The sequence below is a fragment of the Gobio gobio genome (assembly GCF_949357685.1).
Source record: "Gobio gobio genome assembly, chromosome: 2".
Lineage (NCBI taxonomy): Eukaryota > Metazoa > Chordata > Actinopteri > Cypriniformes > Gobionidae > Gobio > Gobio gobio.
The window spans coordinates 47806331-47820642 of NC_137098.1; the positions used below are offsets into that span (position 1 = coordinate 47806331).

Here is a 14312-nt window from a genome sequence, read left to right on the forward strand (position 1 = left end):
CATGAAGACTAGTTGAGATGGAGAGTTCACCTTGCTGCGCCTGTGTGTGAATGTCTTCACTGTGCCATTTTGCACGCAGGTGGCGATCTTGCCCACGTACAGGGGATTATTAAAAAGAGTCTGGTCTTTAAGACTAAATTGTTGGGACCAGTCCCACACTGAAGGAAAGCGCAGAGCCTGGTCCTGCCCCAGGTGAATACTCTTACTGCTCGCAAAATCCTGAAGAGATGAGAGAGAAAGAGGCAGACAGACAGAAGGGTAGACATCAGCTCAAAGAGTTCAAAAAAGTGAATCAAAATAGTGTATTAATATTGATTTCTCACTTCTGACCATGGGCGTCGGAACCATTGTATGAGGGTGGGACAAGACCCACCCACTTTTTTACAATCAATGATATTGGACCCACTCACTTTTATCGTCTCTAATTCAGCGCCCAGTCTGTTTACCTACCCCTAACCGATAAAAACTTATTATTAAACACGTTAGATGCTTTATTTCCACTTTCCAAAATTTTCTTAATTTTTATAGAAAATAAATGCCTTTCCGATTTGATATGTGATAAAAGGGAGTAGAGTGCACTAGGTCCGACAAACTCCTCATCGGAACCACGCGCACAAGCAATCGGAGAAGACCACTCGGGTGAGGACGGTGTTAAACGAAAAGCAGCTACACACTTTACGGACGTGCTACAACGCAAACCCGCGGCCAGATGCGCTCATGAAGGAGCAGCTGGTGGAGATGACAGGCCTGAGCCCGCGGGTCATTCGAGTTTGGTTCCAAAACAAGCGCTGCAAGGATAAGAAGATGTCTATACTCATGAAACAGTTACAACAGCAACATGGCGATAAGACAGTAAGACATACATTCAATGTGAGAAATTTACCATGTGCGAAAAAAATGTTGGGAACAAAAAAAATGTGGATGGGTCCTCTCTCATAAAAAATTTACTGGAGTAGATGCCATTTACATTATGTACAAATATATTGCCTTGTTTGCTAATCATCTGGTTGGACAAGACAAGATTAAGGAAATCATCTTATCATTGAGAGCGGCAATAGTGTAGGGGTAAGATGAATGGCAACAAGTTTTGATGCAAATCGACCTGCGGTTCGAAACTGCCTTTTGCCGAACTCACTCTACTCCCTTTTATCACAGAAATTCTGACGCCCATGATTTAAAAGATATATAGGGACAAGAACACCCTTAGTTATTATGTAATAAACCAATTAAAAAATGCATTAATGATTTTTACATGAAATAAAAGTGTGTATTGCAAAACTAATTACAAAACTTGTCAAAAAGTATCTAACCCTGCTGTGCTCGGCTCTTTGTCGGGGGCAGTTGAAGAGGAAGGTGCTGAAAACAGGGACCCACATACTGTCCCCTAGCACTGTAAGGTACACCTCAGTGAACTCAAACGCTGCTGGGTACTGATTCCACAGCTGCCACACACAGTCCAGGAACAGCAGAAACACAGGAGACTGCAGACAGAAAGAATATGAACAACAAAAAATTACTTCACATAAGTAAAAGAAGTGGGCCACACATATGCCTCTTATAATTGCACAAACTAGATAAAGGAATCTAACTGATATAAGCTGCACTACCTCCTCTTTGTCGCTCTTTTTCAGATGGTTGCATCGGTCCAGGAACCGATGCCCAGCCATCACCCATTCCTTCTGAATCAGACCCTGGAAGCCATGCAGACTCCTGCAGTGAGGATCACACATCAGCTGCACCAGACAGGAAATCACACAACTCAGGTCCCGATCCTCCTTCTCTGTACACACACATACGGAATAAAGGGGCAAGATCACGTATCACTTTACATGAGATTTATAACATTACATTTAAGATATTAGAATTGTCTATACGAGACAACAGAACAATAAAATGAATAAGGTTATTTATAACTTAATGTGTGTGGACACAATTTGTGGGATGCTGATTACCACAGAAAAAAAGTTTGCACTCCCAATGGAAGCCTAGCAAGCAGGCAGGCAGCACCATAAATAATTGTTTAAAATATGAAAATAACTACCACAAAATGTAATTAATGTAATATAATATAATAGGGCTTCTTACCTAAGAGTATGACAGACACATGTCTGCTTTCCAGCATATAGACTATGTCTACTGCATGCTGCAGAAATGTCCTGTAAAAACCACATACCACATCAATTTTACACAGCTATCAACATCTGAAAACAAAATGTAATTTGTTTTGACCTAAATAAACACCAAATAATTCAAGCAGAAAAATAGAAACCTATGCCTGTTTCCAACATCTCTGGCACAAATAACTTCTGGCATATGCAAATATGCTGTGCGGTGACTACTGAGTGTTTCTCAATCATACCTGACATACTCCATCCATCTTGAGCTATCTAAGGATGACAGCCACTTCTCTTCAGACTCCTCAAAGGGCTCTGCATATGCATATAAATACAGAAGCAAGCAAAAAGACAGATTAGAGCTGAAGTGGATAAGGCAATAAACAGATGATCTGCCGAAAGACAGCTTAGATCATTTGATCATTTTACAGATTTTAATTAGAAAGAGTTAGAGTATCAACTGACATGTTTTTAATGGCACCAGGATGCACTGTGTGGGATTCTTGGAATAACCAAAAACATCCCTGGCCTTACTGTAACCCAGTCTTAAGCTAAATTATTAACATGAATAAGCCTGGTAAGTATTTCCTACGGTTAAAGTCTTATTAAATTGAGTCAACTGAGTGTGTAATGCAATCATCCCTTTCTCCAACAGGGTATTGATTACCTATAACACAGATCTGCCTCAGTTTCAGAAGAGCAGCCTGAATATCCTGGATGTTTGGGAGGTTTTTGTCCAAGTCCGACTTAAAGACATCACTGCGCAGGGGGTGACTCTTAATGATGGCACTGGAAATCCTGCAGAAACACAGAGGATTTAACCAATGCTAACTGGTGATACATACAGAAAATGACAGCCTGTATTCTTGGATATGAGCAGTTCTGGCAACTCTACTAGGCCAAACGATCTGAGACGAGTAAACAAGCACAATCATAACATTTGATGAAATTTCAAAAGCAATGAAATAATATTTGGGAAAATAACTATCCAAATTGTATCATCAAATAAAGCTAATCTGCTTTCTTACAACAGTATGATTACTGCTTCAATTAGGCTTAAAACCAAAACGGTTTCCCTTAAATTCCCCATAAAACAATTATGGAATATTGCAGTATTTATTCAATCATTTATCCTTGCACATCATTATTACATTGTGTGCTTGTATTCTTTAATCAAAAGAACTCCCCCCTCCCTCTTGCAACGGCATCTCTTCTCTGATGACGAGGGTGAGACAACCTGTCACTCACATGACATCACAGCAATAGCAAACACAACGATCCAATTGATTCCCCGTGGATTGAACATAATCAAAATTTCTTGTCCCCGAGGCTATTTTAACTTCAAATCAGACTCTCACTCTCTCTTTCTTACCGCTGCTCCACCTTCCTTTGCTGCAGTGGGTCACTGATGTTAGACATGCGGACCAGAGCGCTCCCACTGGAGTGATTCCAGCACCATAACTACAAACCAAAGCACACACACACACACACACACACACACACACATACACATATAAATACTCTTTAAAAGATTAGCCTACGTATGTTGACACACACGGCTGACTCACAACTTGAAAAACTTGAAGTGCAAATCCATCCAGCAAGTAAGCTTAAATACGACATGATTTCTCATTGCGCAACGTTTTAAATTAAGACACTAACTGATAACTTTCTCTCTGAGTTAGAGCAAAACAGACTGGGGCAGTAAAAGTGATTTGTAGATTTCCTCTCCCCTAACTCCAAAACCAATAATCCAGTCTGGTAAATGGAGCTCACCGGGATGCGCTGGGAGTAAAAGCAGCAGGCGTACTGCTTCAGATCCTGATCGGCTAGAGATACCGGAACCACAAAGAACTCTGGGAGACTGCAAAGAACAGGAAAAAAAGCAGTTAAATTCCACATAAATGGCTCCTGAAACTGTTGAGCACAATGAAATACGTGAGGCTTCTTTGTGTTAGTATTATAAACACAATGACCTGATAGTGAACTGTGAGTGGATCAGTGAGATCAGTGCTTTCATTCCAGAGGATTACTGCATTCCTGTCTGTCTGAGCAGATTCATATGAACCGGTCATCATTTAATCAGTTATCCTCATCCTATCAGGAGATTTATTAGGATGAGACTAAGGGGCCATTTACATGACACCATTTTAAACTAAAAACAGCAAACTTTTTAAGCGTTTTGGCTTTTCATATACATGACAATGGCGATTTTGGAGCCTGAAAACATAAACTTTAGAAAAGGGGTTTCAAAGTGCAAGTTTTTAAAAACGATACTATTGACGTCTCTGTGTAAACTACAAAAATGTGAAATTGTGTGACAATGTCAAGCGCATGCGTATTATGTGTTCAGCCTATAAGCGCATAGTGTTTCTTTACAAAGTGACATCGCCAACTACTGGCCTGGCATGCATAACACAGCGTTTTTTTAATCGTTGTCGTGTGAACGTGGATCATTTTGACAACGTTGTCGCATGTACGCGAAAAACGCAAAAGAATAATGTTTACGTTTTTAATACATCATTGTAAGCATACCCTACTTCACGTCTACTTAAACAATACCCATTTATACTGTACATACTCATACCCGTTTCTGTCACATTTACTTGATACGTGAAAGTTATGAGCAGCAATGATCTTCAGCCCAAGATCCTTATAATAAAAGCTGTTTGCAAAACAGATCACCATTTACATGTAAACTTGCATGTATACACAAACTCACCTGGGCGAGATGAAATAGCCTTGATTTATGGTGCACACCCTCCATTCAGAGGCGCCGGTACGCTTGATTTCTCGGTCCCAGTCTGAGGAGCAGTCGAACAGGGGGGTCTGGAACCCCCCGCCAGGGTCAACACCATTCACTGTCTCACCTAAACAAACCAGACATGTACATGCTCATAAGTCACTCCATTTACATTTACATTTAGTCATTTAGCAGACGCTTTTATCCAAAGAGGCTTACAAATGAGTGCAATAGAAGCAACTAGGACAGTCAAGGGCAACAGTATGCAAGTGCTGTAACAAGTCTCAATCTAGAACAGAACACATATGACTTTTTTATTTATTTATTTATTTTTATTATTAAATAGACAAACAGAAAATGATTAGAGAGATACGTGCTATTCTTGATTGGTCAGGTGCTGCTGGAAAAGATGTGTTTTTAGATGTTTCTTGAAAATGGCTACAGACTCGGCTGCTCGATTTGAGATAGGCAGGTCATTCCACCAGGTGGGAACGGTCCAGGAAAAGGTCAGTGAGAGTGATTTCATGCCTCTTTGGGATGGCACCACAAGGAATCGTTCATTTACAGAACGTAAGCTCCTGGAGGGTGTGTAAGTCTGAACAAGCGAGTTTAGATACTCCAGGGATGCATATCCATGAGGGGTGAAAAGGTGAGAGGTGCAGGTGGTTATGGGACATTCGAACCTTTTAGAGGTGTTTTTTATTTAAGGATATGCTTAAAGTGCATTAAATAATTGTCATTTTTAACACATTAATGTTATAATACATTATTATAAAAAATATATAAATTATAATAATAAATGTAAAAAGTTATTAAATAATTAAATTTTAATAATAAGTCTCATTAAAGGGTTAGTTCACCGCAAAACAAAAAGAAATAACGACTTATATAGTGATGACCGTTTTCAAAACAATGCATCATGAAGCTTCGAAGCGTTATGAATCAGCGAGTCGAATCATGATTCGGATCGTGTGTCAAACCGCCAAACTGCTGAAATCACGTGACTTTGGCGATCCAAACCGCTGAATCGACTCACTGATTCATAACGCTTCGAAGCTTCATAATGGATTGTTTTGAAATCGGTCATCACTATATAAGTCGTTATTTAGCTTTTTTTTGCGCACAAAAACAATTCTCGCCACTTCATAAAGTTATTGTAGAACCACTGTAGTGAGATTGACTTTGTAACGACGTCTTTAGTACCTTTTATGGGTCTTGAGAGTATAAAGTACATTGTGCCAATGGAAGCCTTTCTGAGCCATCGGATTTCAACTAAAATATCTTAATTTGTGTTCCGAAGATGAACGGAGGTCTTATGGGTGTGGAACGGCATGAGGGTAATTAATTAATGGCAGAATTTTTATTTTTGGGTGAACTAACCCTTTAAATAAAAAAAACTTGTATGGCGTTGAATTGCCAAAATAACAGTGATAATGGAGACAGACATACACTACCGTTCAAAAGTTTTGGGTCAGTACGATTTTTTTTTTTTCAAGAAATTAATACTTTATATTTGAAAGCCGATAACCTATATATTTAGCCATTCTCCATTGACAAGCGTTTACGGTATGTCATCTCAAACTAGCGCATGACATCAATGTCATCGTTCTCAGCCACTCCCTCTGTTCGCTGATTGGACCGGTTAAAATTTGAGCGGAGAAAACCAGAGAATATACCGCAATCCCAGACGGAGTACTGAAGGAAAATGAAAATTGAGCGGAAGTACGTAGGAGGGCGGAGCCAGGCTACTATATATTAGCCGATAAATCTAAATCCAAATTTTTCATATATTTTTTAGAGCCTGAATGCAAAAAACAAAAGTCTCACCATTAAAAGCCATGTCCCAAGTCCAAAATTATAATGTTTTGTTCTCATTATAATTTTATGTAGTTTGATGTGATTTCAATCCTATTTCAAGCCATTCAAAACCATCTTGGCGAACATTGCGCTTCTGAAGTGTCTCAGCTGAAGGAAATAATCCATTATTTATGGGCTTTAATGTATTTTTCTTATCAGGCCGATAACGATAACATAAAAAAAATATAGCTGCAAGCAGCAATACCGGGGCCAAGCGCAAAGAAGAAGACAAGACATGCCAAAATGGCTGGCAGTGTCAGATCAACTGGAGCAATAAGCAATTAATCACGTTTTAAGATGATTTTAGGCAAAAAGGCTGAAAAATGCATTGTAGTCTGAGAGTGTCAGACCAACTGCAACAATTAACAATTATACAGTTTAAGAAGATTAGGCAAAATGGCTGAAATATCATATATAGAGTCACTGATAATATAAGTTAATGGTTTATCACTTTTGACCAATAGGTGACACAGTTACGAAATTGATGTGGTGTAGTCAGAATAAGGGAACAATGACACATGCAAAGTTTGATGCCAATATGTCAAAGCATTGCAGAGATACAGCCTCAAGAGTCATTTTGGCATCATGGCTCAACTTCGTCACTGCGGTTTACAAAAACAATTTCATCTATTGATGCAAAATCCCTAACTTTTTGTTGACATAGTCTGAAGATGATCCGATTCGATTTTGGTGGAAATTGGATAAACGGTCTAGGATGAGTTTGAAAAAGTAGGTTTTGGTCAAATAAGAACATTGAGGACAGGATGTTTGACCAAATATGGCAAAATTAGTATCTATGTTCTCGGCATGAGCCAATAAATGTATTATGACCAGTTTCATTAAACTAGGCTAATTTAATCAAAAGTTATTAGCATGTTTGTAAATTTTGTTATAACCTCTGACCTCAAGGTGGCACTGCCCCAAAACTTTTTGAGTACCTTCAAAGCATGGTGCGGAAGACCCATACCAAGTTTCGTAACGATAGACTAATGCGTTTGTAAAATATAGTATTTTAGCACATAATTCAAAATGGCCGAGAGCCAAAATGGCCGATATGGTAAAATTGAATATCAGACAACTCTGAATACCGTCCTGAATCTAACGAGACAACTTTTATGATTTTTGGACAAACAGTTCAAAAGTTATAAGCAAAAATAGCAATTTTTTGTATCTCCGGACCAGTAGGTGGCGCTGCGCCGAAACGCTGCAAGTTGCCTCAAGTCATGCTTGTGATGACATGTACCAAGTTTGGATTGAACACGATAAAGCATTGTGGAGATATAGCCTTATGATTGTTTTTGCAACCGCTACGTAAAATTTGTGTGCACGTTTATCAAAAACGATTTGACGAATCAACTTGATTTGCAAGATTTTTTGTCAGCATGGTCTGAAGATGATCTGGTTCAATTTTCGTGCAAATCGGACAAACCGTCTAGGACGAGTTCGCAAAAGTAGGTTTTTTGGAAAATTAAATATGGCGGGGAAATTATCATGACCGAAAATGAAGTTATAGGATGCAATTGAATCGGCATGAGCCAATGAATGTATTATGACCAGTTTCATTATACTAAGCTAATTAAATCAAAAGTTATTAGCATTTTTGTCAAGTTTGTTATAACTTTTGACCACAAGGTGGCACTGCCCCAAAACTTTTTGAGTACCTTCAGGGCATGGAGTGGAAGTCACATACCGAGTTTAGTAACAATACACTAATGCATTTGTAAAATATAGCATTTTAGCACATAATTCAAAATGGCCGACAGCCAAAATGGCCGATATGGTAAAATTGAATATCAGACGACTCGGCATGCCGTCCTGAATCTAACGAGACCACTTTTATGATTTTTGGACAAACGGTTCAAAAGTTATAAGCAAAAACAGCCATTTTTTGTATCTCCGGACCAGTAGGTGGCGCTGCGCCGACACACTGCATGTTGCCTCAAGTCATGCTTGTGATGACATGTACCAAGTTTGGTTTAAATACGATAAAGCATTGCGGAGATATTGCCTTAAGAGTGCTTTTGCAACCGCTACGTAAAATTTGTTTGCGCGTTTATCGCAAATGATTTGACGAATCAACTTGATTTGCAAGATTTTTTGTCAGCATGGTCTGAAGATGATCTGGTTCAATTTTCGTGCAAATCGGATGAACCGTCTAGGACGAGTTCGCAAAAGTAGGTTTTTCGGAAAATTAAAAATGGCGGGAAAATTTTTATGACGGAAAATGACGTCATATGGTGCAATCGAATCGTCTTGAGCCAAGGAATCAGAGGAAAAAAGAATTTTGTTTCTAGCCCTTATGGTTCAAAAGTTATTAGCATAAACATGAGTCAAATTTTGGACTGATGGTGGCGCTAGAGGGATTGAGTTAGAGACTCCAAATTTGCTATGGTGACTTTTCAGACTGTCCTCTATGAGTGTGCCAAATTTCACAACTTTTTACCATACGGTTCTATGGGCTGCCATAGACTTCGTGGCGGAAGAAGAAGAAGAAGATGAAATATAGCTGCAAGCAGCAATACCGGGGCCAAGCGCAAAGAAGAAGACAAGACATGCCAAAATGGCTGGCAGTGTCAGATTAACTGGAGCAATGAGCAATTAATCACGTTTTAAGATGATTTTAAGCAAAAGGCTGAAAATGCATTGTAGTCTGAGAGTGTCAGACCAACTGCAACATTTAACAATTATACAGTTTAAGAAAATTAGGCAAAATGGCTGAAATATCATATATTGAGTCACTGATAATGTAAGTTAATGGTTTATCACTTTTGACCAATAGGTGGCACAGATACGAAATTGATGTGGTGTGGTCAGAATAAGGGAGCAATGACACAAGCAAAATTTGATGCCAATATGTCAAAGCATTGCAGAGATACAGCCTCAAGAGTAATTTTGGCATAATGGCTCAACTTCGTCGCTGCGGTTTACAAAAACGGTTTCATCTATTGATGCAAAATCCCTAACTTTTTGTTGACACAGTCTGAAGATGATACGATTCGATTTTGGTGGAAATTGGACAAACGGTCTAGGATGAGTTTGAAAAAGTAGGTTTTGATCAAATAAGAACATTGAGGACAGGATGTTTGACCAAATATGGAAAGATTAGTATCTCTGTTCTCGGCATGAGCCAATGACTGTATTATGACCAGTTTCATTAAACTAGGCTAATTTAATCAAAAGTTATTAGCATGTTTGTAAATTTTGCTATAACCTCTGACCACAAGGTGGCACTGCCCCAAAACGTTTTGAGTACCTTCAAAGCATGGTGCGGAAGACATGATTTTTGGACAAACAGTTCAAAAGTTATAAGCAAAAATAGCCATTTTTTGTATCTCCGGACCAGTAGGTGGCGCTGCGCCGAAACGCTGCATGTTGCCTCAGGTCATGCTTGTGATGACATATACCAAGATTGGTTTGAATACGATAAAGCGTTGTGGAGATATAGGCTTATGAGTGTTTTTGCAACTGCTACGCAAAATTTGTGTGCGCGTTTATCAAAAACGATTTGACAAATCAACTTGATTTGCAAGATTTTTTGTCAGCATGGTCTGAAGATGATATGGTTCAATTTCTGTGCAAATCGGACAAACCGTCTAGGACGAGTTCGCAAAAGTAGGTTTTTTGGAAAATTAAAAATGGCGGGGAAATTATCATGACCGAAAATGACTTCATAGGTTGCAATTGAATCGGCATGAGCCAATGACTCTATTATGACCAGTTTCAATATACTAGGCTAATTTAATCAAAAGTTATTAGCATTTTTGTCAAGTTTGTTATATCTTTTGACCACAAGGTGGCACTGTCCTAAAACTTTTTGAGTACCTTCAGGGCATTGCATGGAAGTAACGTACCGAGTTTAGTAACAATATACTAATGCATTTGTAAAATATAGCATTTTTTGACAAAATTCAAAATGGCCGACAGCCAAAATGGCGAATATCGTAAAATTGAATATCAGACGACTCGGCATGCCGTCCTGAATGTAACGAGACCACTTTTATGATTTTTGGACAAACAGTTCAGAAGTTATAAGCAAAAATAGCAATTTTTCGTATCTCCGGACCAGTAGGTGGCGCTGCGCCGAAACGCTGCATGTTGCCTCAAGTCATGCTTGTGATGACATGTACCAAGTTTGGTTTGAATACGATAAAGTGTTGTGGAGATATTGCCTTAAGTGTGTTTTTGCAACCGCTACGTAAAATTTGTTTGCACGTTTATCGCAAATGATTTGACGAATCAACTTGATTTGCAAGATTTTTTGTCAGCATGGTCTGAAGATGATCTGGTTCAATTTTCGTGCAAATCGGATGAACCGTCTAGGACGAGTTCGTAAAAGTAGGTTTTTCGGAAAATTAAAAATGGCGGGAAAATTTTTATGACGGAAAATGACGTCATAGGATGCAATCGAATCGTCTTGAGCCAAGGAATCAGAGGAAAAAATAATTTTGTTTCTAGCCCTTATGGTTCAAAAGTTATTAGCATAAACATGAGTCAAATTTTGGACTGATGGTGGCGCTAGAGGGATTGAGTTTGAGACTCCAAATTTGCTACTGTGATATTTCAGACTGTCCTCTATTAGTGTGCCAAATTTCACAACTTTTTACCATACGGTTCTATGGGCTGCCATAGACTTCGTGGCGGAAGAAGAAGAAGAAGAAGAAGAAGAAGAAGAAGAAGATGAATAATAATAATAAGAACGGGAACGGTTTCAATAGGTGCCTTCGCACCTTCGGTGCTTGGCCCCTAATAATAATAATAAGAACGGGAACGGTTTCAATAGGTGCCTTCGCACCTTCGGTGCTTGGCCCCTAATTAACATGTATCGGCTGATACAGATATGGTGACCGATATATCGTGCATCCCTACTAAAGACATTTATAATACCAAAGATTTATTTTTCAAATAAATACCGCTCTTTTGAACTTTCTATTAACCAAAGCATCTTGAAATCAATTTCCACAAAAAAATTTCAGCTGTTTTCATCATTGATAATGTTTCTTAGAATGATTTCTGTAGGATTCTAAAAATTCAGCTTCACCATCACAGGAAATTGTAATATATTTATAATATTAGTGTTTTTACTGTGATTTTGATCAAATAAATGCTGTCTTGTAGAGCATAAGAGGCTTTTTAAACACGCTACAAAACCTTATCGTCTGTAACAGTAGTGTATATAAAAAACTGCCCTCTTAAGATCGCCATCTTGTAACATGAATTTACACTGAAAAGCAGGAAGTTTGCATTACCGATGGTGTCACATTCTCCTCCTATCAAGATCAGGTTACATTCTGTCATTTCTAAAAACTACATGTTACAATGCAGCCCAATAATAGCAGGCATATAAATCTTAATATAGGCCCTGCTATTCATAACATTTCGAGCACTTTGCATTCCCTGGCCTGAAAAGTCTACTCGTGTTTGGACTTGCAGTGAGACTGAATGTATGGACACAACTCAGTTTGGCAGCTCTTTTGGGAGCAGTACAAAACATTTGCGGTCACAGTCGCATGTGTGTTTTCATACCCGTTGATCCATGGTATCGCTTTCCGACGTATTCAAAGCCAAAGAGTAGCTGTGGGTCAGCAGGGTGGGAGTAATGAGCGATGGCCAGACAAACCTGTGGGAGCACATAATACATTCAACATAACTAACAAAAAAAGATATTCACCATTCGTTTTTTACTGTAATTTCCTAAGAAAACAGAACAGAAACATGATACTGAAATATAATACCTTCTTTAAATCTCACAATACAACAATTTTGTAATTTACTAAAAAAAATGTTACCCTTGCAAATAACAAATGCTCCATTAAAAATGAGAAATGTACATCTCTAATCTTTGACAGGGATTTGGAAGGGCTTTTGGAAGAGAAAATTAGCCTGTGTTCAAATAAGCCTTTATAACTGACATTCCTGCCACAGGGCACTGGAAAATATCACCTGAACTGCTTGATTAAATTATAGGCACAAACCAAGGTCCCGAACTGGTTGATATCGCCTTCCTCCAGGACTATATAGTGCAGCTTGGGAATTTTTCTCCCTTTTATCTGTTTTCCTGCAACACCTGTTGGTCAGTTCCCCTGTTTATTTATTCAGAAGAGCTTTTCTTGGCACAGATGTTGGATTCAGGCATGGAAATATTCAACAACACCGAGCGCAGAGCACAAGCTAGGCTAGACTTTCATCTTTACAACACAGTTAGAAATCATATATTTTCTTGCTGCATCTTGTATATCTTACAGATGAGTCTTTAATAAATGCGCTCTCTGTATGTCCCACTTGTATGAGAAGCAAATACTAAAGGGTTTGTTCACCCCAAAATGAAAATTCTGTCATCATTTAGTCATCCTCGTGTTCAAAACCAAGTGTCAAGACTTTGGTTCATCTTCAAAACACAACAGAGGAACAGAAATCTCTCAGATTTGATTAAAAGCATCTTTATTTGTGTTTCAATGATGAACTTAAGGGATAGTTCACCCAAAAATGAAAATTACCCCATGATTTACATCCTAGGTGTATATGACTTTCTTCTCTCAGACGAATGCAATTGGGGGATACACTATATTGCCTAAGTATTGGGACACCCCTCCAAATGATTTAATTCAACAACACTGAGCGCAGTGTAATAAAGTTATTTTAGTTTATAAAGTTTTAAATATGGGGGGTTTTTTTCACACAAGCGCATCGCTTCGCTTCAGAAGGCCCTTTATAGCCCCCCCAGAGCCATGTGGAAATCTTAAAATAATGGATGGATGTACTTTTTTGGGCTTCAAAATCAAATCCTCTATTCACTGCCATTATAAAGCTTGGAAGAGCCAGGACATTATTTAATATATCTCCAATTGTATTTGTCTGAAAGAAGAAAGTCATGTACACCTAGGATGGCTAGAGGGCGAGTAAATCATGGGCTAATTTTCTGACCCTTTATGACTTTGGAACAACATGAAGAATTAAAATTTTTGGGAAAACTGTGTTTTTGTATTCCACTACACTACTTTTCCATTGTTTTTCCAAGTAAACATGCAGTAGATGGACTTGTTGGACCTCTACGCTTGTGTCTTTTGCAGCATCTTACGCATAACACTACGGAGCCCCTAAGGGGACAAGGTGGTGAAAAAAAAAAAAAAAAGAGATGCAAGGAAAAATAAAATGGAAAGCCAATGATTTGCCGTTCTGTCGTTTCCCCTGAGAAACCTTCCCCGAGAACAAAAGTTTTGCGAGCGAGTGCAAAGTTTCTCGGGGGGGACGCAGAACATTTGCAAGAGAATGCAAAAGCATTGCCAAATATTTTTTTCTTCACCATGTCCCTTTGGGGCTCTGTATGACTGTGTTCTAAAAAAGCAGCACTCAAGTCAAAAAAAGTACAACCTTTAAAATACGCATCTCTAGACCTTTGCAAAATCGCATTCTGTGTGAATGGCTCCTAAATCTTGTGTTTCTCAGAGAAAGAATTTAGTGCTTGTATGGGTAAAATGACAACAACGTTTTCAGATGCTTGTTTTCCTAAGGATATTGGTGTAGGAAACTCCGAAGAAAAACTTGCTCTAGGGACAGGAGTGCTGGGAATTTACAGTGACGATTATGGAGACACAACAGTA

The 14312-nt window shown here is 38.6% G+C and overlaps 1 protein-coding gene across 1 annotated transcript in view; it reads right to left on the minus strand.

Annotated features, from left to right (window-relative positions):
• Positions 1 to 14312, minus strand: part of mtmr10 (myotubularin related protein 10) — a 43554-nt gene that overhangs the window by 2935 nt on the left and 26307 nt on the right. Inside the window, exons 6-15 of the mRNA XM_079845577.1 lie at positions 12238 to 12331; positions 4837 to 4984; positions 3891 to 3978; positions 3487 to 3575; positions 2782 to 2912; positions 2360 to 2429; positions 2086 to 2156; positions 1608 to 1780; positions 1311 to 1481; positions 31 to 219 (exon numbers count right to left, since the gene is read on the minus strand). Coding sequence (XP_079701703.1) covers positions 31 to 219; positions 1311 to 1481; positions 1608 to 1780; positions 2086 to 2156; positions 2360 to 2429; positions 2782 to 2912; positions 3487 to 3575; positions 3891 to 3978; positions 4837 to 4984; positions 12238 to 12331 — 1224 coding nt within the window. The remainder of the gene's footprint in view (positions 1 to 30; positions 220 to 1310; positions 1482 to 1607; positions 1781 to 2085; positions 2157 to 2359; positions 2430 to 2781; positions 2913 to 3486; positions 3576 to 3890; positions 3979 to 4836; positions 4985 to 12237; positions 12332 to 14312) is intronic.